Source organism: Corapipo altera, unplaced genomic scaffold, assembly GCF_003945725.1.
Source record: "Corapipo altera isolate COAL_440 unplaced genomic scaffold, ASM394572v1 96, whole genome shotgun sequence".
In the NCBI taxonomy this organism is placed as follows: domain Eukaryota; kingdom Metazoa; phylum Chordata; class Aves; order Passeriformes; family Pipridae; genus Corapipo; species Corapipo altera.
The window spans coordinates 1,629,365-1,649,958 of NW_020884962.1; the positions used below are offsets into that span (position 1 = coordinate 1,629,365).

General features: G+C 52.5%; 1 protein-coding gene across 2 annotated transcripts in view; it reads left to right on the top strand.

Annotated features, from left to right (window-relative positions):
- The first annotated feature begins 4,873 nt into the window (after positions 1-4,873).
- Positions 4,874-20,594, top strand: part of SBNO2 (strawberry notch homolog 2) — a 39,563-nt gene continuing 23,842 nt past the window's right edge. Inside the window, exons 1-3 of one of the 2 annotated variants that reach the window (XM_027664153.1) lie at positions 4,874-5,415; positions 6,731-6,810; positions 11,725-11,848. In XM_027664153.1, coding sequence (XP_027519954.1) covers positions 5,296-5,415; positions 6,731-6,810; positions 11,725-11,848 — 324 coding nt within the window. In that variant the 5' untranslated portion in view covers positions 4,874-5,295. Of the gene's footprint in view, positions 5,416-6,730; positions 6,811-11,724; positions 11,849-18,181; positions 18,517-20,594 lie in introns of those variants that run through there. The other variant, XM_027664155.1, reaches the window with a different exon arrangement.

Below are 20,594 nucleotides of genomic sequence, written 5' to 3' on the forward strand. Positions count from 1 at the left end.
ACGGGCCCCCCCGAACGGGGGGGCCCGTCCTCCCCCCGGCCCCCTCAGCCCCGAAGAGCCTCGCTGAGCTTTGGGTAGGAAGGGAGCTTAAAACTCATCCCGTTTCCACCCCCTGCCCATCCACTTTAGCTCCAACCTGGCCTCGGACGCTTCCAGGGGTGGGGCAGCCACAGCTTCTCTGGGCGACCCGTGCCAGGGCCTCCCCAACCCTCCCTTCCCAATATCCCAATATCTAAGCCTGCCCCTCTGAAAGCCTGAATCCCTCAGGTCCTGCTGGTGGCCCGAGCCAAAATTCTCTGCAGCAGCAGAGCCAGTGCTGGCAGACCATGAGCTGGGGCTGGTACTGGGGGCTTCAGCTCGTTAAATACTGGTGCCAGGTCTAAAACACGCTCCCTCCTCAGGGTAACCCCAAAATATCGGCCTGAGAAGCTGCGGCTCCCCCTCAGCGGGACCCAGTTACAATTAAAATTAAAGGGCAGGTCCTGCAGGTTCTGTGCTGCCACCCCAAAGCCGGGGGATCCAAACCCCCAAAGGGTTTTCTGCTCTGTGTGCTGTCCCTGGGGTGAGTTTGGAGGGCTGTGCCTGTGTGGGGCTGTTCCTGCTGCGCATTATTTGTGTGTTATCTGAGTGTTGAGCTCGTCCTGAGCTGTGTGGGGATGGCTGAACCAGAGCAGCTGGTGGTGGGAATGTTTAAGTGGACAGTGACGTGCCAGTGCTGTTCAGGAGGATTGTGTGTTCCGTGCAGCAGTGCCAGCCTTTGCAGAGCTCTTTAGGCTGCCAGCTGGAGCCTCTGGAAGCCTGAGCTGCATTATCTCTGCCCCTGCTCTTTACTTGATGGAGGTCTGTTTGTTGGATGTTTACACCCTCATTTTCCTTAAATAAGCCTGTTCCTGAAGCCACAGACCCAAATGAGTCTCACTGAAACACTGCTGGGAGTTTTCTGCACAGGAGAAAACCGTGCTGTGACTTGTCACTGTGACAGTCTCAGGAAAGCCTTCCAGGCCTAATCAGGTTTATAGTCCCCTGAAACATTCTTCAGGTTAAAACTCAAAACTCTTCAGTCTGTTTTGGTGACAGGGTCGAGGTCTGCACACGTGTAGGTGTGATCGAGGTGTGATCGAGGTGAACACATTCCTCTCCCAGAGCAGGTGCACGCTGAGCCTGCCTGGAGGCTGGCGGGTTGGAAGTGGTGTTTATGTGCCTCTGATCCACAGGGAAGTTGGCTTTGATGTCCCAGAGTGGTTTTTCCACCACGAGTGGCTGCGTGTGAAGCAGAACGTCGGGACCTGCTCAGGTGCAGTGCAGGAGTTTTCTCCCCAGTGTCTCTCGGGATTGAAACTGTAAAGAATTGAAAAAGATTGAAAGTGTAAAGAATCAGGGCCCCTGACAGTGCCATGCCCACACAGAGCAGCTCTGAGGCTGCAGTGCCAGTGTCCCAGGAGCCTTTTCCATGCCCAGAGCACTCAGGACGTCAGGGTGGCTCCAGCTGCTGGCTCGGGATGCCCTGGAGTGATTCAGTTTTCATCACACAGTCGGTGTGTTCCAGTCTGATGTTGTCCTTTGCACTGGTGACAGGAATGACTCCTATTCCTGTCTGCCTGTTTGGTCTAAACTTGCCAAAAGTATGGCAAGGAGAAACATGAAAGAGGAACTTGAAGATGCCTGGGTGCTTGAGATGTAAAATGACTGTTTAGGGTTCTGAAGTGTTGAGTTCCCATTTCTTTGGGCTGTTACATTCACATTGTGTCCTGCCCAGTTCCCTCCAGCTGCAGCTCCAGTGGGTGCCCGAGTGGCTGGCTCAGCAGTGGCTGGAGCAGGGCCTGGGGCTCTCCCTCTGCTCCCTGGGGGTCTGCAAGGTGAGAGGAACTGATCCATGAGGAGGAGGAGGAGCTGGATCGTGTTCCTGAGGTGTTTTTGTTGTTCTCAGCACGGGGTAATTCATGAGGGGCAGGTTTAGCTCTGGCTGCTCCGGGCCTGCCTGTGGGTTCCTGGCTGTCTTCCTTTAACAGGGACCATTTAAAATACACCAACAAAGGCTGGAACACAACAGGAGGAAGTGCTGGTTGCATTTACTGGGTTGTTTTCACCGCTCCTGATCACAGATATCCGTGATCTGAGCCCTCACCCCCAGCTCTGTCCATCCTGGTTATTGCAGAGCAGTTCTTGGTGTGTTTCCCGTTGGAATTTCTCTGCTGCAGTGCTGGTCCCAGAAATGTCTAAAAAGCCCAAGCTGTTACAAGTGGATAATTCATGCTCCATAACCTCTAGGCATGATTCATTCCACAGGAATTCCAGACTGGAGCTCCCCTTTAGTGCCTGGGCTGACAGCACACCTTTAAGCAAACTGTTAGGAATATTGAAAGTGCTCCAGTGATAGGATGGAATCTCTCAGGGGTTGGTCACGCAGTGCAGGAGCTGCTTTCACTTTCGGACTGGGCTGCTGGGCCGGGAGGGAGCGGGGCCGGGGGGATTTTTGGGCCATCCCTCTGATCCGGGGGGTCGGGGCTGTTCCGCTCGCAGGAAAACGTGACTGGAGCCTCTGGAGTTGGGAACCGTGTCCGTGTGCTGCAGGTGCTGCTCTGTGGGCCCAGCTCTCCTCTCCCAGCCCTCTCCAAACACTGGGCTGTGCCCGGGAGCCTCATCTCCGGTGTTTGCTCCCGGTGGAAGCTGCTGCTTTGGTGGAGCGTGTTTGGTGAGAGGACTGGGGGCACAACACTCGAGAAGTTTGCTGTAATGGTTCCCTCGTGTGTGGGCCTCCATGTTATCAGTGTTTGTTGCCAGGGCAGCAGGGTGGGAGGTGGAAGTGGAAGCACTTTGGAGCTCGCCGATTTTCATGGTTTTCCGTGACGTGGCTGCCTGGGGGATGGTGGGACAGGCACAGACCAAGGGCTGTTCCCACTTCTCTGTTCTCCTGCCATCCTCGGGCTCACACAGGTCTCTGACACCGGATTTAGTGAGTTTTAATTTAGATTTTTCTTGGAATTTGTGTGTGTAAGCCAGACACCAGCCCCTGGCACTGTGAGCTCCGAGTGAGAGCTGGGACAGCCACCCAGGAGCTTGGTGTCTCTGCTGTCACAGGAGCTCATTGTGCAGCACGAGGCTTTGGCCGGTGCAGGTTGGGTTTGGGGACATCCAGCACATGCTGGTGCCGTTCTCCTTGGACAAGGAATACCCTCAGCATCCTCCAGGATTGAGATGTGGCTGGAAGGGTGCTGGGAGTAGAGCTGCAAACTCTTGGTGCCTCTTGCTTCCCACTGTTCTCAATGCTTGCCAGTATTTTGGAGTTGTACTAGAGCCCCCCCATAAACCAAGGCCCAGGGCATTCCAGTGTTTTTGCTAAGCAGTTTTCCTTCCTTTTGCCAAAGGGGTATGATCTTTTGTACAGGAGTTTTCCTAAGGAACTGGTGCTGTTTTAGGGACAGGCTCTGCTCTGCAGAGTCCACGAGTGAGATCTGGTGGTGTGAGACGTGAGCTAATGTAGAGCAGGACTGGAGAGATTCTGATATTGATTTCACCCCTCCTAAGCTCCTTTGGATGTGTAAGTAAAGCTGTATATTTGTTATGGCTCTTACGGGAATCATTGCTGCTGATTTCCTATCAAAAGCTGTTACAAATAGGGAAAAAAAAAAAGAAAAGAAAAGCAGCAAAGCCCCTGAAGTCTGGTGTAAGGAAGAGTCACAGGGTTTTACAGGCACTGGAGGACATCAGTTCCTCTGGACCAGTTGGTGGCATTGACCCTGGGATCAGCAAACCTCAGCCCATGCTTGGGAGTGGCTGAGCAGGAGTTAAAGGGAGTATTTAAAAAAAGGAAAAGGGACACCTTCCCCTCCAAAAAACCCCCCAAACAATACCATTGGGAGCTCTACACAGCATTTGATAGGCAGGACCTGACCCTGGGGCTCTGCTCTTCCCCCAGAAGGTCCCCAGAGCGTGGGGGCTTTGCCTGCAATTCCCACCATGGGATCAGTGTCCAGGCCTGGGGGTCCTGGCTCGTCCCCACTGGCTCTGCAGGCCCCACATGAGCCCTGCCCACGGGGCACTGCTGGCACAGCTGCAGCACCACAGAAGGGAAGAAAGAGTCCCTTTAATTTAACTTTCCATTGCAAAGGCAGCAATCATTTTGTTCGCTGGAAGGTCACTTATTTTTGAAGGGCCTCTGACTCAGAAATGGCTTTTCAAAAATACTCCTTGAGCAAACAGCGTCTCCCAAGTGATCAAAGGTGGCTCTTTCAAATTACAGCTTCGGTCTGTGCTCTGGAGGTGTTGTGTGTGGCTGGATTCTCCATCAGAAGGTGTTGGCCACTTTGATTTCCTTGGCTTCTGGGGAGGGACAGGGTCAGGGAGGCAGAAAGAAGGAAAAGAAAGATCCAGTGGAAGTAAAGACATCACAGTTGCTTTTCTCTGCTCCTCCAGTTGTATAGGTTGCTTTCACCATCTCTTTTTTTTTTTAAATCCATTAAATCCAATGGGAAATTGGTTTCCTTTGGGATTGTGGAGAGTTTAGTGAAAAAAAAGTAATCATTGGGAGGTTTTGACTGAGAAGCTGCAGCAGAGGCAGCACGTTCCCGTGGGGTTAATCCTGCCAGGACAATGATCCTGGGTGGGCAGGTGTGAGCCTGAGATCCTGCAAGAGGGAAAGTGCCAGGAGCTGATGAGTTCTGGGATTTGTAAAGTAAATACTGTTAATCTAAAAAGTGTAACTGTGCTGTGGGGTTTGAGTGGGGTGGGAAGTGTTGGTGCACAGGAACATCTGCTGTGGGGTTTGGGAGACCTCAGCGTGCTCGCTCCTGGCTCGCTGTGGTGTCCCTGGGATGGGAGCATATTTTCAGGAAAACAGGCAGTTTGGGAGAATGGATTGCCTTGAGTTTGCACACGAGTGCAGAGTCTTTTTGTACATCAGACGAGAAAATTCCTCTGGCTGAGCTCAGGTGTGTGTGCAGCCATCCAGGAGTCGTGGGGACCTGCCGGGCTCCCGCAGCGTGAAAGGCAGGAGGGGTGTGTGTGTCTCAGTTCCTGTCTGGGTGAATTCCAGGTGTGGTGGTAGTGGAGAGCTCTGTTTCCCAGAAAAACCTCTCTTTTCTGAAGAGGCTGGTGGCTGTTTGCCCATCTCCCAGCTATGTTTGGGCTTACGAGTCTCTTTTTTTCCCCCTCCTCTTTCGTGAAACCTAAACGTGCCTTTCTTTCCCAGCCCAGGACATGGTGCAGGGTGAAGAGCACAGATAAGGACCCTCCCAGCACTCACTCCAGAGCCTGTCCTGCCCATCCCGAGGGCTCCATGCGGCAGGACACGGGCTGATGCCCTCAGCTCACCCTGCCATGGATGGGGGGAACAGCTTCCCGCAGCACCAGCAGCCAGGCGATGCCCTGTGCAGCATCCCCGGCCTCCGCCCCCAGCTCGCCCTGCCGGACATGGAGGTGAGGCCACAGCTCCTGGGGAGGGGAGGCTGTCCCTGGGAGGGCCTGGGCACATCCTGGGAGGCCTGGGGCGAGTTGGCAGCAGCGGTTTCCCAGACTTTCCAGGCAGCTGTCCAGGGCCGTGCAGGATCGATCGGAGGGGTTGAGGTGAGGCTGTCTGCTGGCCTTGAAGTGGGGAGGGAGAAGCAGGGCTGTGCTTAAAACAAGGACTCTCTGGAAGCTGCTGGGTGCCAGCTCCCTGGTGAAGGACTGAAGAGGGTACCCAGGATTGCAGACCTTGTTCCTCCCCCTGCTCGTCTCTCAGTGAACCTGTGCCTGGGTCCAGCCGTGCCTGTTTCCAGAGCAGCAGGGATAAATAAGTTGTGTTTGTCCCGATGCAGCTGCTAAAACCAGACCAGGTCCCTGATGCCTTTGTCCAACAGGGCAAAAAGCAAACCCCAGTCCCAAAATAGCTGATGTGTTCCTGCAGTTTTCTCTTTCTAACTCTGGAGTGTGTCACATGCAGGAACAGCAGAGGTTCCAGCGAGGCCCAAGTGCCTGTTGCTTCAAGCACAAGGTTTCAGTGCTTTGGGCACACAAAGGGCAGATGAAAGGCTGCTCTGGAGCTGAGTAAGGAGATACTGTGTTCTCTCCCTGATTTCATTGGTATGAGCTGAGCTAAAAGCTTCCCATTAATGTTGGAGACTGTTTGGGGAAATGGGAAGGCAAAAGGCACAGAAGGATGTTTTTGGGTGTGACCTATGTCAGCCAATTTCAGGTTACTGGGTTAGTGCTGGCTTCCCACAGAGACTGAATCATAGAATCGTGGAATCATTGAGGTTGGAAAGACCTCCAAGGTCATCAAGTCCAACCTGTGCCCGATGCCCACCTTGTTCCCCAGCCCAGAGCTCTCAGTGCCATGCCCAGTTGTTCCTTGGACACCTTCAGGGGTGGGGACTCCACCACCTCCCTGGGCAGCCCCTGCCAATGCCTGAGCACCCTTTCCATGCAGAAATCCCTCCTGATGTCCAACCTGAGCCTCTCCTGGCACAGCTTGAGGCCATTTCCTCTTTTCCCATTGGAGTGTCCTGAATGAGTGGAAGGGCTGAAGCAGGGGATTGACCCCAGTGACCTTCTGGGGACAGTGGTAGGGAAGTAGGTCCCAAAGCTGGAAATGGAGAGTAGCACTCGATGTCTCCTGCTCAAGAGATGAGGAGCCGCCTCTGCCTCTGGAAAGCACTGAGGGAGGGAAGCCACGAGCCTGCCTTTGGATCTGCAGCCACAGGTGAGGGTACCAGGCCACTGCTGCTCTGACTGTTGTGGTTTCTCCTTGCAGAATTCCATGCTGGCCGCCAACCCATGGAGTAGCTGCTACTCTGCCTCTTTCCCAACCTCGTCCTTCCCAAGTGAAAACCAGTGAGTGCTGTTCTCCTTTGTCTAATCCCCTCTGCTCTTGCACATCCCGTGATTCAACTGTTTCTTTACTGTTTTCCTTGTTTACTTTATTTCACGATCTGATGGGGAAATAATTGCATCACTCACTGATCTTGTGGCATTTTATACACTGTTGCAGCTTGGAAACAGCAGCAAACAGCTTTTTGTTTAAAAAACAAGAGAAAACCTTTGATTTCTGGTAAACCTGGAGGCTGCAGGAAAAGGGGAACAGCCTTGCTTTAGCTTGGATTTGTTACACTAATGGAATTTTAAGAACACCCCATGAGTATGATCTGGCAGAGGAAACACACTGGGCAGTCTCTACCTTCGTACAGGCATGGAGGAAGATGTTACCTGTGCCAGGTGGCAGATTTTGGGTGAAGTTAAAATTCTTTGCTATGTCACTGGAAGTGACTGACACCAACTACTGTGTCATGTCTGCACTGAAAAAACGTGCTCAGCCCAGAGTTCATCGGGGTTGTGATGAACAGTCTGCTCCGGTTCTGACTGATGTTCTTGGGTGACCTCACCCCCCCAGGTGTGAGGTGACCTGTGTGAGCTCCCCTGAGAAGCTGTGCCTGACTCTGAGCTGAGTGGGCAGCACAGCTCAGCGCTGGGCAGCGGGGTGGGTTCAGTACCTTGGGGCAGTAACAGTGGCTCTCATGGGAAGGATGTTTGCCACGGGCTTGCTGGATCCAGAGCAAAACTGTTTCTGAACTACCTACCCAAAGCAGCATTTTTTGAGGGATTTTTGCATAACAATAAACATTGTTTTCCTTTTCCCCCCTTCATGATGAGACTCCATCCTGGATCAGAAGGTGGAATATGACAGATGTTTGGACAACATAAACTGGCCTTGTGCCACCACTTAGTGACTTGGATGGGGACTCTGTTGGGGCTGGGAGATGCTGTTTGTGGGGCAGGAGGCTGATCCAGGGATGTTCTTTGGTCTCTGTGAATCCAGGGAGTGGCATGGATACACAGGATGTGTTCTTTATCTAGGTCAGAGGTGGGAGGAACGAAAAGTGAAAGAAGCAGAACTTGTATCATGAGCTAAGAACTGTGCTCCAGGTGCCTGGAATTAAAGCAGGGATTTAGTTTAAAGGGATTTTGGCATCTTCATGGAAAAGCAGAGATCCCTCCCTGTGAGGGTGTGAGTTCCAGGAGGGCTGTCAGTGAGGATCAGCCCCTCTTTGGGGGGGTGAGGTGTGTTGTGTCCCTGGGCTGGTTCTGGTGCTCCAGGTGTCCCCTGGCAGTGCTGGGGGGATGGACAGGGCACTTCCCGACAGGAGGATCCCAAGAAGCTGCCCCACAGGTGCTGAGGGAGCTGAGCTGTGCCAGCTCCTCCCCACAGGAGAGCAGGAGAGGAGTTCCCTTTGCTCTCGGCCAGCCGGGGCTGATGGGAAGGGGCTGTGCTTTTTGAGCAGGATTCCTGTAAATTGCACGTTGTGAATCCTCCGGAGAGCTGTAACAGAATTTCTGTTTTGCTGCATCGAACCACAAGATTAGATTGTGTTTGTCTATTGTGTTGGGTTTTTCTCCTTGACCATTTGTTCTGGTTTTGCCCCTCTCTCTCTCCCTGTTCGGTGCCGCTCGTGTCAGCGCTGCTGGGAACGTCACAGCCCGATCCTGCAAGGACATGCCTGTGCCTGACACAAACCCGGGCTTGCTTTGCTGCAGTTACTTCTGGAAATGTGGCTCATTGTAGTCATTGTTTGCTAGGGAGTGATTTAGCCAAGGCTGCACCTTTAGTGTCCTGTTCTTCATAGCCTGAGAACTGTAGAAATCACCTTTCAGGTGAGATTTTCCATATCTACCTTTCACATTAAAAAAGTCTGTGCTTTCTGTACTTGCAAACTGCACTGACTCTGTTTTAGGTGGATTTAGGGATAGGGGGTTACAGGTAGGAATCCTGAAAGGGATGGAATAATTGAAAAATGGGATTTTAAAGGCAGTTGTAATTGTAGCCCATGCTGTGACACAGAAAAATGCAGCTGCCATTAGAGGTGGTGCATGTTTCTCTTCAGAATCCTTGCAGAGAAATCCCATTTGCAAGCGGCCGTGTTTGGACAGGGCTTATTCTCATAGCAACACCTTTATCCTGAAGCAGGTTTTTCCTGTTTCTTTTCAAGAGTTTGCTTTCATGGTGGGGAATTTCTTTAGAAGACCCCAAACGTGGCCTCTCTGGTTCAGATTTTCTTAACCCTGACTAATGTCAACAGTGTATTAAACCTCCCTAAAAGAACCACTGAGGTTCAGGGCCCTGAAGAGCTGCAGCTCAGTTAATTTTAAGGAAGTTATCCCTGCAGAGCTGGGCTTCCCTTGCAGCTGGAGGCTCAACACATCCCTGGCCGGGGGGATCTGGGACAGCCCAGTTGTGCTGTTGGACAAGGTGTCACACAGGTGCAGAAAGGTGTTTCTCAAACCTGCAGCAAAGCTTTCTCCCCAGCTGCCAAAACACACGACCCCTTTTCCACCTCTGTGTGGAGTCTTGCTTGCTGGAATAGTAAAGCAGGCTCTGAAATTGGGTTGGTGTCTGATGGGGAAGGAGAGTGCTGGACTGGTGCTGAGTCAGCCTGTGGCCTCTCAGCTCTCCCTGGTCTCCCACTGGCCTGAGATGTGGAGTTTGTGTCTCTGAGTGGAGGACAGAGGATGGAACCCGACCCAAACACACACAGGAGGTCTCAGTGAAGTGGCAGCATGGGCCCAGAAGAGCTTTGGGTGCATTGGATCGTGGATGAGCAGCTGGAATGCAATGGAATTGCAATGGAGCATTGTGGGGCTGCTGTGATTAAACCAGCACAGATTTCCTGTCTGGAATGGTTTGTGGTTGTCCAGTGAACACCCTCGGCCTTTGAAGGAAGCAGCTTCCAAAGAGCAGTTTGCCAGGAAGTAAACCCTGGAGAGGCTGAGCAGGGGTGGACAGGGCAGTTTTCTGCAGGGCTGTGCTCACACCTTTGCTGTGCCAGGGTCACAGACCTGATTGTTCCAGCTCAAGCTCTTGTTTCCCAGTTCAATTCGAGCGACCTCGGCGGTGGCTCTGTGCCAGCCCTGAGAGTAACAGCTTTAATTCCTGACCCCAGGGGAGGTGAAGGCCAGGTCCAAAGGGATGAAAGGACTTGGTGGCTTTCCGAGGAGCTGCTGTGGGCTCTCACTGCAGGCTGTGGGAACAAAGTGCATCTCACATGGGCAGATTGGAAAACCAACGTTAAGGGAAGGAAAATACCAACCAGGGCTGGTCACTGCACAGCAGGGCAGGCCAGGGAGGTTGGGACACTCCTGGGCTCCTCTCTGTTACCTGGACTGACCCTTGTCCAGGCCATGAAGTGCCAGGGAAACAGGAGGGGGTGTTCACTTTTCCAGTAAAAATAGTTTTCCCATTCCCTGGTTAGTTCCTTGGCGCTGGCCAAGCTCTGTCCTCGTGCGAGAGACGGCGAGACCGCAGCGGCCTCGGCTTGAAAGCCATTTAAACCAGCCTTTTCCTGTGGGGAAATACATTCATTCCCAGAATTTATGCCCAGATTTTAATTTGCCTGGATGGATTAGGAGGAGCTGAGAGTCAGGGCTGGACTGTGGGGGCTGTGATGTGCAGGTGTGCTCACATGGGCTCTCTGCAGCAGGTAGAGCTGTGGCAGCACGGAAAAGAAGGAAAAAAGGAAAGGAGGAGTAGGGAGCTGTTGGTTTTTCAGGATATTACCTTTAATGATGGAAAACGAGCAGGAAAAATGTATTTAGCAGAGGAGATAACTGTGTTTGCACATAAATCCACATGTAAATGTTCAGCGGGTGAGTTAATGAGCTGCTGGCTACACATGGCACCTTAATTGCTTAATAGTCCTTTGGCAGCTCCTCATTCCCAGCTCCTGGGCAGGAGTTCTGTTTAAGCTCTGTTTCTCCCTCCCCCAGTGCCTCCTTCAAGTCTCTGGCCAGGGGTTCTGTGACTGGTGTGAGGGAGAACGTGCAGCTCCCACAAGAGGAAAGCAGCTGGTGGGGTGAGCGCTCTGTGATTGCCCAAGGAGGGCAGGAACTTATGGGAAGGATTACAAAGCACATTCCTTGCTCCTGCAGGAGAGGGAAGGGGCTTGTGTCTGTAAGAGCAAAACCAGGAGCAGAGGCCAGGAGGAAGGGAATTGGCTGCTCTGGTGCAGCTTTTGCCTGTGGCTGCCCAGGGGAAGCGGGTGCTGGGCACAGGGAGCAGGAGGAAGCTGGCATGGCCCTGCCCAGCAGGAGCAGGCAAGACCTTTGCTTTGTTCCCCTGTTAGTTCAGCAGAGATCTTTTCTTGGAACTCACATTGGTCACATCCCCAGTTCCTCTCTCAGGGTAACAGTCCTGTCTGGGGTTCCCTGTCCCCAGCCCTCCCATTCTGATCTGCCTTTGGGGTCTGTCCAGGTGTGCCAGGGGGTCTTTCCCTGTCAGAGCTGGTTTGTGGGGCTGGCTTTGGGGGGTTTATGGCCCAAACTGGCATTCAGGAGTGATGTTTCCCTGCACCTTGACGTGTGTCCCTGCATGGTGTGACTGGCAGGTGCCATCACACCCATCACACTCAGCACTGGGACATCCCAGGGGCTCCATTCTGCTTTGTTGTCAGGACTGAAATATTAATTAGTCCTGCAGACCATTTTTATCTGTTAAATCCTTCCTGTTTTACACAAATTACCAAGAATTATATTTTTAGTACAGCTTTCTTACTTTCTTACTGCTGAGTTTGGGAAGTGTGATAAAACTGGGAGACATATTATTTTGCCTAGAACTCTTTTCTGGATAATATTCGTAATAATATCCACCTCCTGTATGTGACATCCCAGAGCTGCAGCTTCACCACTGCTGAGGGCTGAAGTGATCTGTGAAGTGCTGGGGACTGACAGGGAGTAACTGCTTCTCCCATTTCCTTACAGGCAATATTTTAACCTCCCTCAGGATTTTTATATGGATTCCATCAGCAGACCACATTTCTTGGATACAAACTATGCAACTGTGGACCCCGCTGACTTCTTACCAAAAAATGGGGATTTTCCTCAGGTAAGTGCAGAGTTCATGATGCCTCTGGGGGAGAAGGGGCCTCTGGAGTGCTGGGGGTTATTTTTCAGTGTTACCTTACTGAGGGGAAAGGAAGTGATGGGCAATAAATTTGTCCAGCCCCAGACAGGAGTTGTGTGCAGTTGGGATCAGTCCTGTGACACTGTGAGTTTGGAAGCTGTCCACGCCTTGGTAGGGGCTTCTCTGTGGTGAAACTGCTTCTGTCTTTTAAAGTGATGTTTGCCATAAGCACTGCCAGTGCTGGGGGGTCCTGGCTGCAGGAGGGTCCTGCAGGGTGAGTTGAACACATCTGAGACTCTTCAGTCATTTCCCTCCCAAAACACTGTTTGCTCCTGTGTGCTGCACGTGCTTCCTCACTGGTTACACTGGTGGATTCCTGAATAGTGAATATTTTGGGATTACATCAGCTCAGTGCCCAGCATTCCAAGAGTGGAGCCAGGTCAGTGTTTGCAGAGCTGAAGTGTGGGAGGATGAGCACTGACCCCGGGTCACTCGGCACCTCTGGGGACCCAGCGGCTCCCTCACCTCGGGGAGCTCTCTGGGTGGGAAGGAGCTCTTTGCATGGAGGTTTTGGAACACTGTGCTGGCTTTTGGCAACATGTTATGGTCAGCTTAGTCAGTAAATACTGGAAGTAGTTGATATGACAGAGCTGATCTGCAATAAGTAAGGGACTGACTCTATTCTTTCTAGGAATTAATATGGACATTGGTGTCTGCCTGGGTATGCGTTGATTCCCCTTCAGGGTGCTTTTGGTTTCTCAGTGTGGCTAAAGAGAGGCTTCAACCCTCTTTGGGGCTCTGATTTCTGCAGGTTTGGATGTGCAGGTGCTGAGGATTTGTGCCTTTTGAGGTGGCCACTGCTGTGGTCCCCCCTCTCCAGCTCCTCGTGCCTTACATCAGGGACCCGCCTGGCACAGCAGGCCTGGGCAGCCACCAGGAGCTGCTGATCAGGGTCTTCTGACTGGATTAAACCAGATAAATAATTGAATCATGATAGCATTGATCTCTGCAGAATTAATTGTGGGAGGAACGAGGCAGAAAGGTGATCTCATCAACTTGAGAGACCATTTACTGGCCTGCAGTGGGAAGGGGAGAGAGGTCCCCACCATAGGTCTCACCTCCAGGTCTGGTGGAGTTTGGCTGATGGGTTTAACGGGAAAAGGGCTTAATTATTTCTTTAAGTTATGTATTTTCTAGTATCTCAGTGGTCAGTCAGCTTCCTTCCCTGCTGCATCACACAAATTGATCTCAGCCAGCCTGGGGAAGCAGATTTTTGGAGATTCTTTGTGGAAAGGAGGTGCTTTGTGTTGGCTGGGTGGGAAAAGAGCAGGAGGCTCTGAGACAAACCAGGTGTGAAGGACCTCAAACGATTCCCAGAAATAATTCTTGTGCCACTCATCCTTTGGGAGAGGAAGCCATGGATGGGAGTGAGGTGGTTTTAGGCAGTTGGCTTTTGCTTAGACTCTTTCTGCAGGGGGACTGCACCTATGGCAGCGTGCCTGCAGGTGTTCTACCCCAAGTCTGGACACAGCAAAGTGTCCTTCTCTGAATCTCACGCAGCCAGACCAGCTCCTTCCCTGGGGTATTGTGCCATGGTGCCATGTGCTCTCCCACCAGGAACAGAGCTGCTGATTTGCTCGTGGGAGCCAGAATTGGAACCTGGCTCTGGTGGGGCAGCAGGCTGTGAACTGGAGGCAGTGCCACCAGTCTGGAGGCATCCGGGAGCATCCTGGAGTTTTTCCATCCCTTGCTTCCTACAGTGTTTTCCACTTCACTGATTTCTCAGTGTCCCAGATGCCAAAACTGTTAAATATTAACATTCCACCTGGAAAGCTGCAGCATGCCATCCCGGGGGTGCAGGAGCAGCTGGGTGGTTCCATCCTTCCAGGTGGCTGTACAGGAAAGTACCTGACTTTTCCAGGCTTGCCTCTGCCACGGTAGGAGTGGCAGTGCCATGGAATGCTGTGCTGGTCTGGCTGTCCCAGACAGAGCAGTGGAGCCAAAGGGGGAACAGGAGAGCTCTGCTGGAGGTGCTGCTGCAGGTTCCTACTCCAGTCTGTGGTCACTAGGCAGACAAGGGGATCAGGGGCTTGTGTGAGGACTTGTGCTGCCTCCACACACAGATACCAGAGTCTGGAATTTTGAAGAATACTGAAAAGGGATTTAATAGGTCTAAAGAGCAAGTGATTGATGACTCTGAGGCATTTGTGTAGCAAACCTTTTCTGTTGGTGGCTGTGCTGGGAGGGTTTGGAGAGTGGGAAGGCTGGCACCTTTTCCCTCCAGCATTTGCTCCCCCCATCTATCCATGTTTTGTTTTGGGGGTCCTCAGCTGCACCTGCAGAGTGCAAATCCTTTGCTGACCCGGGGATGTGAGAGTGGGAGTTGCCACGTTTTCTAATGGCTCTGGGAATTTCTCTTCAGTTGGATCATTCACCTCAGTGAACGGGGAAGGTCCTTCTCTGCACGGCCAGAACAGCCTGATGTGAACTTGAACTTGTTTCCTCCCCAGTATTTTTGGGTTCTGGCTTGCTCCTGGGTGATTCATCCTTGCCGATCTATTGGCATTTTTTATATAAACAAGTGGCTTGAGCGGAGGTTCAGAAAATAGTTCTGGGAGGCCATGCTGGGGTCTGACAGCATTTCTGGTCTTGGGAACTGTTGTCTTCAGCCAGAGTCTCATCCCAACCATGTGGTGCCATCTCCTCATGGAAAAGTCTACTGACTGCCCACGTGTCCTTAGAAATCACAGTCCTGAGAGAAGCAGGATTCGGTTTCCGTTGCTTCCCTCCCTTCCTGCTGATTATTCCTCCAGCCACAGGTGCTGCTGGCTTGGGATCCAGCGCTCGGGGGCAGTAACTCTGCAAAGGCACTTCTCCCATGTCAGTGCTTACCCTGTCAGAGCTGTTAACTGCCACAGGAAAGCACTGAACCCCCGAGGCCTTAACTTATTCTCTGGCCTGTGCTGCCCCTCCCAGGGGCATGAGCTGTGTCTGTCCCCAGAGCCTTGTGAAGGCAGAGCACGCTGCTCTAGGAGAGCATTCCTGCCTTGTAATACCTGCTGTTCTTGGCCACCATGGATTTTTCTTTCACTTCACTGTTCTGGGCAGTTTAGGATCACTGAAAGCACAGACTCTGCCCAGTTCCTCTGAGCCCCCTGTTATCTCTGATGGCCCTGCCTGTTGCTGATAGTCTGTGTTCCCTTTGCTTAATTTCGTGTGACTTGTGGCTCCAGGACTTTGCTGAACACACAGAAACCTGCTCTGCTGACTTCATCTGCCCTGAGGAACACTGAGAAATAAACCTGGGAGGGTGAGTGGGAGAGGGAGCAGCTCCAGGGGAGGAGGAGACGCTGGGGGCACGGTGGGTGTGTGAGGGGCTCTGCAGAGCCTCCTGTGGCAGGAACTCAGGGCTACTTAAAACATGAATTGTTGGGCTGGAGGAAGGAGGTCAGGCCAGATGGATTTTTTTCCTGTAGGGCAGGAGGAATTGGCTGCTCCTGGGCAGAGTCACCTGCAGTAATGGTGTAAAGGTGCAGTTACAGCCCTGTTTGTGCTGGATGGGGGCTCCTGACCCTGCATGTTAATCATAAACCAGCCCTCTCCTCACCACCAGCCCCTTGCAATCTCCTGTTAATCTTCCTTGTTAAAACAGGAGGAGAAATTACCCCGCTCTTAAAAAAAGTATTAATTTTTAGAAGTGCTTCGGTACACAGAGCTGTGGTGATTTAGGAGAAATCAATATAACAGTTATTAAATTATATGGAAGACTTGGTTGTGGCTGAAACGAAGAGTTTCCTGGAATAAGAAACATCCTGGAACTTCTGTCGCTGTCCTGGAGTTATGTCTGCAGGGAACACAGACATTAAAATGCATTTGCAGGCAGTTGGCCTTGGAAGAACAAGTGGCCTTACATGCTCATGTCTTTGTCTTTGCACTGCGGGGTTGGGGTTTGGGCTGAGGTAGTAACGCTTCATAAACCCTCTGTGTGAGATGCCTGACACTTCCTGCAGGCCTGGGATAAGGAAGGTGAGGGCTGTGGTTGTAGCTGCTCACAGTGCACTGACTGAGTGCTTGGGGTGCTCTGATTTAGGCACCCTGAGCTGATCCCCAGGAGGAGGAGATCAGCTGATGTTATTCCAAAGCAGTGTCTCCTTTTGGTTGGATGAACTGTGCCTTGAGAGTAAACCTTTCCCCTCTGTGTACAGGAGGAGCTCTTGGGGCCATCTCAGGTGGAGATACCTGTGGTTAAGGGAGAGGAATTTGGCTTTTGAGGTGTAATCTGTTGTCAGTTGTGGTTGGCTGTGGGTTGCAGGAACCAGCCGGGCCCTGGGGAGGGGGTAAAAGAGCCTGGAGGGCTCAGACATCCCCCCATTCCAGTCCTGATAGTTTTCATCTGTGTTGCAAGCAGTGATGTCCACTGTGGGCACGAGGGGATGGAGATCTGCCTTCTGAGGTTCTTGGCAGGGGCTGTGCCTGCCTCCTCCCTTCCCAAAGCCAACAAAAGCGGGAAAAGCCGTTCTGAAACACTCAGTGCTCTTAAAAACGATGGCAATAGAATCCAATAGCAGACCATGGGGACATGGCTTAAAATAGATGCCTTAATTCAAAGCAGGGTTGGTCTGAGTCAGGGGGTGCTGAGGGTTCCCCAGCACAGGAACTCCCTGGGCTGTGCACTGGGGTTGGCTGGGAGGGGGGAAGTCAGATGCGAGTGCTGGAATAATCCTGCTGTCCTGTCCCTGTCTGGGAGCACACGTGTCCCTGGCTGAGCTGTGGGGAGCAGGGTTCTGGGGGCTCCCCTGGGAGTGTGGCAGTGATGGGTGGTCGCCTGCAGGATCGATGAGCAGCCCTGGTTACCTGTGTCCTGTGCCTGCTTCCTCTGCCACTGCAGGGCTGTTGGCTGCCCCATTTGTTCACTAACAGAAAAGGAAGAGGAAATAACCCACCTGCCTTTCCAAAAGTTGCACGAATAGCAGGAGGTGGTGGTTCAGTCAAGGTCACCAGCGAGTCGCTAATTAAGACGTTGCAGAAATGAATTTGGCCTCTTCACTCCACACTTGTTGTTAAAAGCACCTGCCCTGGTGTTTTTCTTTCCCATTTGCTTGTGGAAAAAGCCTCCAGGACGAGGGGTGTTGCAGGATGGAACGTGGATCCTCACTGTTAAGGGCTGTTGGTGTAACAGTCCCTGTGGAACCGCAGTGCTGCAGAGGGTTCTGCCCTTGGGAAGGAGCCTCGCTGCAGGTTTCTGTCCTGTGGGTGCTTTTCCAGCTCTGGGACCCAGCATGTTTTCCTTGGAGGGACCAGTCCTTCCTCCTCATCCGATGGTATAAAGCAAAATCCCCTCGCTCTGATCTGTGTCCCTGGAGGGACAGAGAGCACCCCATTTTCTGCTTGCCTCTCTCACGGGCCTCCAGGGCCTTGGCTGGCTTCTGTCACTCCAAAGCTCTGTTTTTAGGGAAGTGCCTCATAATGTGGGATTTTCCAGCTGTTCCCGGCACGAGGCCCCAGAAGCACTTCCAGCAGCAGCAGCAGGCAGCAGGCACTGGCTGGACGGCAGGACAGGGAGAGCTGCACTCCTGTGGAGCAGGGACAGGGAGGCTCGGAGCAGTCAGTGCTCCTGTGCCATCCCCAGCACTGGGTCTGTGCACTGCTGGGTGTGCTGGGCAAACTGGGACACTGGGACTGACCCCGCGGGCAGAGCCTGGCCCCGGGGCCAGGGAAGAGCAAACAGGAGCCTCTTGCACCCACTGCAAACACAACAGTTCTCAGGGATTTTCCTCCAGGCAAAGGGGTTCTCTGGCTGATTCCCTTCCCCTCCAGCCTCGTGGGAGCAGACTTTCTTAGGCTTACATCCCTTTCAGGTGTCCCTTCTTCTCTTCCTCACCAGAAATTTTGCTTATTTCTGTTACCAAAAACTGTTAAAGTTAAAAGGGACAGCCTTGGAAAGAGACAGCAGCATCCCTGGGAAGTAGCAGTGATCTAGGGAGGAAAGGGAAGGGAATGGCCACTCCTTGGGATTTCTAATGGCACAATTTGGGGTGGGGCAGGCACTGAAGACAAAGAGAGCACATGGCTCTTGGGGGGGACACACCAACGTGGGAATACTCATGAGCTTTGTCACTTTGATCACTTCATCTGAGCCCCGAAGTGGGGAGGGCAGGACCCCCAGCCCGGAGCAGGGGCTGTGCTGGGGGGACAGGCTGGGCTCGGTGGCCGGGGAGGGCACGGAGGGAGCCCGGAGCCCTCTGGCTCCGCGGAGCCCGGCGCTGTTTACTGAGCTCTGTGGTTGGATTACACCACGTACAGTAATTCTCCTCGCACTGCCAGTAATTTCACTGACTTACCAAGCAGGCATCATTTCCTGAAAGTCAGCCCTGGACTTAGAGGAAGTAAGAGCCCTCTCGTCGTGACTAAACACTCTATGCAAATCTCCGGGCGCAGGACAGCGGCTCTGCCGGGCCCTTTGCCTCCATTTTCCCTCCTGCCTGCTGAATGTTGGTTTTTAAAGCCCCCGATGAGCCCTGGCCGTGAATGGACCTTTCCTCGCTCTGCACTGAGCACCCTCCCCCTGCCGCTGCCGCCGACAGCCCCCCGAATGCTGCTCTAAAATGTCCCAAATGCACTTCTGGCTAAAGTTCCCGTCTCTCTACAAGGTAATGCCTGATTTTTCCTGGTTTTTTTTCCTGCTCCTCGGAATTCCCGGTGCTCTTGGCTGTGGGCAGCGGGCCCCAGCTGCTCCCCGGGCGGGTGTCCCTGGCAGTTGTGCAGTGGCAGCAGAGTTTTGGGAATGATGTCTGTCCACGTTGGGCACCGGGAGCAGATTTATTGTCCCAAAGATGTGATTTGTATTTTGCTGGAACCTGCCTTGCTGGACGCTGTTCTGTCAGTCAGAACTCGGTCACTGAGTGTGGAATTTGGAGGGAAGGAGCTGTGTGGGAATGGATCCGTGTGTTTGTGTGGGTGTGATGGCTTTGGGGGGTTTTATTTCTGAAGCAGATGCTGGCTGCAGGGAGCGAGGGGAACACCAGCTGGCCAGAGCTGAACCCTCCCCACTGCCAGTTTGTCACCCTGAATTTAGAAAACTTTTGGGGTTTGGCAGCTAAAAGATTTTATAGTGACTGTCTGCAGCTCCTGAAACATAATGTGCTTAGTCTGTGATTTCTGAGGTGCCAGATCTCTCCTTGCTGACAGCGTGGCTGTGGTTGTGGGTGTGTATTTGGGTATATACATGGGTTTTTTGGTTTTTAATAAAACCCCCTCTCGCCTGGGTGCTGTGCTGTGCAGTCATCCAGAGCTGCTCTGCAGACACTGTTTCCTCAGTGTCTGGATTGTGAGAGAATAAAACATTTCTAATGATGGCCAAAAATATTTTTAGGATGCTCATTCCTTCTGTATTTAGACTTCACCTGTTCTTTTTTTTATTTATATCATTTATTTATATCATTATTTTTAACACTTTGTTTTGACCAAACGAGCTGAGCTGTTCCCAGGGGCTTGGAGAAAGGTTGAGTGTTTGGGCTGGTTTACCCTGACTTTTTCCTAGTCTTTTCTAGGGAGTGAGTTGTTGGGTTTGATAATCTCAGTTTTGGGATAATGACAGGAATACCATGTGCCACAGCAGCATCAGTTCATCCTCTGCTCCGAGACCCACCTGCAGCCCTGCCCCCAGCTCTGGGTCCTCGGCCCAGGACAGGCCTGGACCTGCTGGGGCCAGTCCAGAGGAGGCCACGGAGATGCCAAATTCCAGGAATGAGATTTATGTAGAGAACCGTTGCGGAAAAACATCTGAAGTAAAAATCCTGCCTGGCAGGACAAATTCCATCTGTTGCAGAAATGCAACTTTAATGAAACAGAAGTGCTGTTACTGTAAAACCTCTTGTTTCCAATGAGAAATCCTTAAAATTCTGGTTAATCAGCCTGAAACAGGGACAAAATAACTTGTTTCAAACCCCGACACCTGAGGATCCTGACCATGAGCTCTTGGTCGAGGTGATGATCCTTCTTTTTCCCCTGAGGACATCAAGGCAGCTGCTCCAGTTTGGGCCAGATAAACCAGTGGAGTGATTAGTGCAGGCATGGTTTGTACTGGTTATGGTTATTTGTGGCCTTTTGTTAAGCAATTACTCTGGGTTTGATAGAAGCAGGGCCAGTTTAGTGCCTGGTGGTGGAAGTTCTTTGGGCGGGGAACCTGGCAGGTGATTAACTTTAGTGCTCTTTAGATAATGCAATTAGTTAAGACAAATGGGAGACTCTGGAAGTTGGTGACTAATGCCTTGTAATGTGGGAGAGGATGGGATCACTGCATCACTTCCAGGACTGGTATTGTCCTCCCTCTGCCTTGGAGGCTGGTTTCCTCTCCCCAGTTCAGCCCAGTGCCCTGAGCAATGGTGGGGCTGGAGCCTTCGCTGGGGATGGAAGGGGCTGGGTTTGGGAAGGTGGGGGACACTTGCTGGGATGTCTCAGGTGGTGTCACAGGGCTTTCCCAGATCCTGCTGCTATTCCAGCCCAGCCCTTGCCTGGCCTTGGGACCTGGACATGCAGTGGCCACTCTGGGCTGCCCCACAGCCTCCTGCTGCCACAACACGATGTGCAGATGTTTCCTCCTGACCCAACCTCTGTCAGTGCCGCTTGCAGGTGAACAAACCCTGCTCAGAGGTGTCTCACCATGGCTCAGTGACGGGACCAGCCGGGGATCCTGCACAGGGCACTCGCTCTGGCCAAGGCCGTGTTC